Raw genomic sequence first — 2,728 nt, 5'->3', positions numbered from 1 at the left:
TTCTCTTCTCTTAACCAGGGGAGCGGAGAAAAAAAGCCAATCCCACAGTTACCCAGACTGTCTGTGGAAAATACGAGACTTGATCCAGGTCCCAAGCCCCAGGCTGGTATCCTGTCTATGAAATCCTCTGGCCGTATTTATTCTGTTAAGGAAATGTAGAGGGAAGCTGTTGTAACAGGAGGTAAAACTGGAAACCCTTTTATTTTTTGAAAACCCGTTCTGACAGCTGGCATTTCAGTTTTTCCAGCAACTGCATGTGAGGATCAGGAAAAGAATAGTGGAGTTTTTGAGAAGAGAACAGAACTGAACCTACTTACAGGATCATGTCTCAGGCTCATTAGATATTCCAGTGGATATCTTTGTTTTGTACCTCAATTAATTTCTTGCTTTGCTTTGCGTTTGTGTTGTAGGTGCTGTCTTCAGGGCAGTGTTATTTGTCATAATGCTGTGATAGAGAAGGGTGCAGACATCAAAGACTGTTTGATTGGAAGTGATCAGAGGCTGGAAACTAAAGGTAAGTAGAGGAGCTATATTTACAGTGTATTTGTAATAATTTTCAGAATTTCTTCCTTGAGATTTAACTCCCACTTCCTCATGAAGTACCAGTAATCAGTGGCAGTTCTACAGTATGGTGTTCTATAATATTAGGATTTGAGTTTCATGGAAAGTACAGCTTCTTGGCCTAAGAATAGTTTAGGGACTTGCTCCTCTGAAGCTGGTAGAAAGGCTCTGTTGTTGTTACAAAGAACAAGACTGGGTGCTGAGATGATCCTTTCCCAGAGACCACAATTTGATCAGCCTGAAGCTGTCCTCAGCAGAAGGAGCCATTGTTTTGACTAGTAATCATTATCAGTGTCAAGGGCGATGCAGACAAATCATTGATCACACAGACATCTTTCTCTCTGTGGATGCTATCAGCGCCAGCATGCTCCCATTCACCTTACTCCAAGCAAAGGCTTGAGGTGGAGTATCATACTAGCAACTGCTGTGCGCAGTACTGAGTACAAGAGCAGCTACATTCTGATCTGCCTTACTGCTATAGAACGCTATTTTGGGGCTTCAGAGAGGTTACAGCTATGTGGCCCTCACTTGACCAAAGTTAAGCCGTTCAGTGGAAATGTGCATGGTGAGGGCTTGGTGGTAACCGCCTGAGTGGAGCTGTTGATTTCCTGCCCCAAGAGGTAATGGGCAGGAAATGGCTGTCTCAGTGACTGCATCCCAAGCAGAGGGCTTTTTAATGAGTATTTATGGTTGGGGTTTGGCAGATTCCTGCTCTAGGGTGTGGATTGAGGACAAAAGTGAGTTCCTTTGCAGGCTCCACGTGAAGTTATTTAGTCAGATCAGGATTTGTTTGCTCACTTTGTCTTTATGGATGGATCTCCAATTAATGTAGTGTAGCGTAACCTATTGTCAGCTGTGCATATGATAAATTTCCCTTTAAATTGAAGCTAAAAGTAAAAAAGACTTGTGAAAACAAAGTATTGATCTTGTAGCTGCAGCTCTCAGGAAACACCCAGTGATGTTCTATGCACTGTGATCATGGTCCCTGTATACCAAAGTCTGTGCCTACACATGGATGTGCTCATCACATCAGGTGGAATCAGTGGCCCGAGCGGGGTTGCCCCCCTATCACTGAAGATTTGCACTGTTGATATGCTCCATCTATGTCCTTCCCTGAGCACAGAAACACAGAGTCGTTTAGGTTGGAAAAGCCCTTTAAGCTCGAGTCTAACTGTAAACCCAGTACTTCAAGGTCCGCCACTAAACCACATCTCTAAGTGCCATATCTACGCATCTGCATGAATCACTGGGAGAGCTGAATCAGGTTGCATTTGGTTGTTAGCCTTCAGCGTGAACTATGAGCAGGCTGGGTGTAGATTTAACTAATATTTTAGGATATAGGCGTATGTTTTGATTTCTGTAGTAGATTATATCAAACAGAAGTATCACCCTTTGACCTTGCTCTCATTTGCTGCAGTAGTCTCTTCCAGGGTACAGATCCTAGTCCAGTTGATTTTAGAATGGAAACCGTTCTTTCTTCTTGATTGTCCTTGTCAGCCTTGCCTGAATATTTTTCAGGGTCTGTAGATGTAATTGCAGGGAGAGCGACGGAGCTGTAACCTGTGGTTCCTTTGCCTGTTCTTGTAGAGTCTACTGCTTACCTCTCCAAAGCTTAAACCCACTTCTTAATGAGTCTGTGGGCCCTCTAGTTAAACTGTTTAGAAACGTATGATTGACGTTAGCAAAGACACATTCAGGTAGATTATGAATACACCATTATGCTGAGCAAGAAAAAATAACAAAGCCTCAGTTCATTTCCCTGCCTCAGTTTCCTAACCATTCTGGAATTTCTTTGGGCTGGGGGTCAGGTTCTCCTCGGTGGTCTGGGATCTGTCTGTGAAGTTCATGACTTATTTCCTGAACTGTGGAGTCTTTCCAGCCCAGCATGTCTCTTCTGACCTTGGCTGGTCCTGTAGTAAACTGGGCCCTCTTTTTTTTGCTGTGAAAGCATGCCATGGCTTCCTTTCCCCTGCCCAAGACTTCCTGTATCTTGTGCCAAGCTTTTGGTGTGGCTCTATAAGTCTGTTTCCATATTCCCCCTTTCATCAAGACTTTGGCTGTGTTGTTCTGTTTGGTAACTTTTCCTTCGTCAAACTTGAGCCTCCGTGGCCAGGTTAGAAAAAACTACTTCTCTTGGGTTGGGGCCACCTTTTGTAGCAAGCTGATC

The 2,728-nt window shown here is 43.8% G+C and overlaps 1 protein-coding gene across 1 annotated transcript in view; it reads left to right on the top strand.

Moving 5' to 3' along the window:
- Nucleotides 1-677, top strand: part of EIF2B3 (eukaryotic translation initiation factor 2B, subunit 3 gamma, 58kDa) — an 88,996-nt gene extending 88,319 nt beyond the window's left edge. The window contains exon 10 of the mRNA XM_010139809.1: nt 411-677. Coding sequence (XP_010138111.1) covers nt 411-522 — 112 coding nt within the window. The 3' untranslated portion in view covers nt 523-677. The remainder of the gene's footprint in view (nt 1-410) is intronic.
- The last annotated feature ends 2,051 nt before the right edge of the window (nt 678-2,728 follow it).

This window comes from Buceros rhinoceros, unplaced genomic scaffold, assembly GCF_000710305.1.
Source record: "Buceros rhinoceros silvestris isolate BGI_N320 unplaced genomic scaffold, ASM71030v1 scaffold16957, whole genome shotgun sequence".
Lineage (NCBI taxonomy): Eukaryota > Metazoa > Chordata > Aves > Bucerotiformes > Bucerotidae > Buceros > Buceros rhinoceros.
Note: the sequence above shows the minus strand (reverse complement) of the source record. Positions and strands in the feature narration are given on the sequence as shown.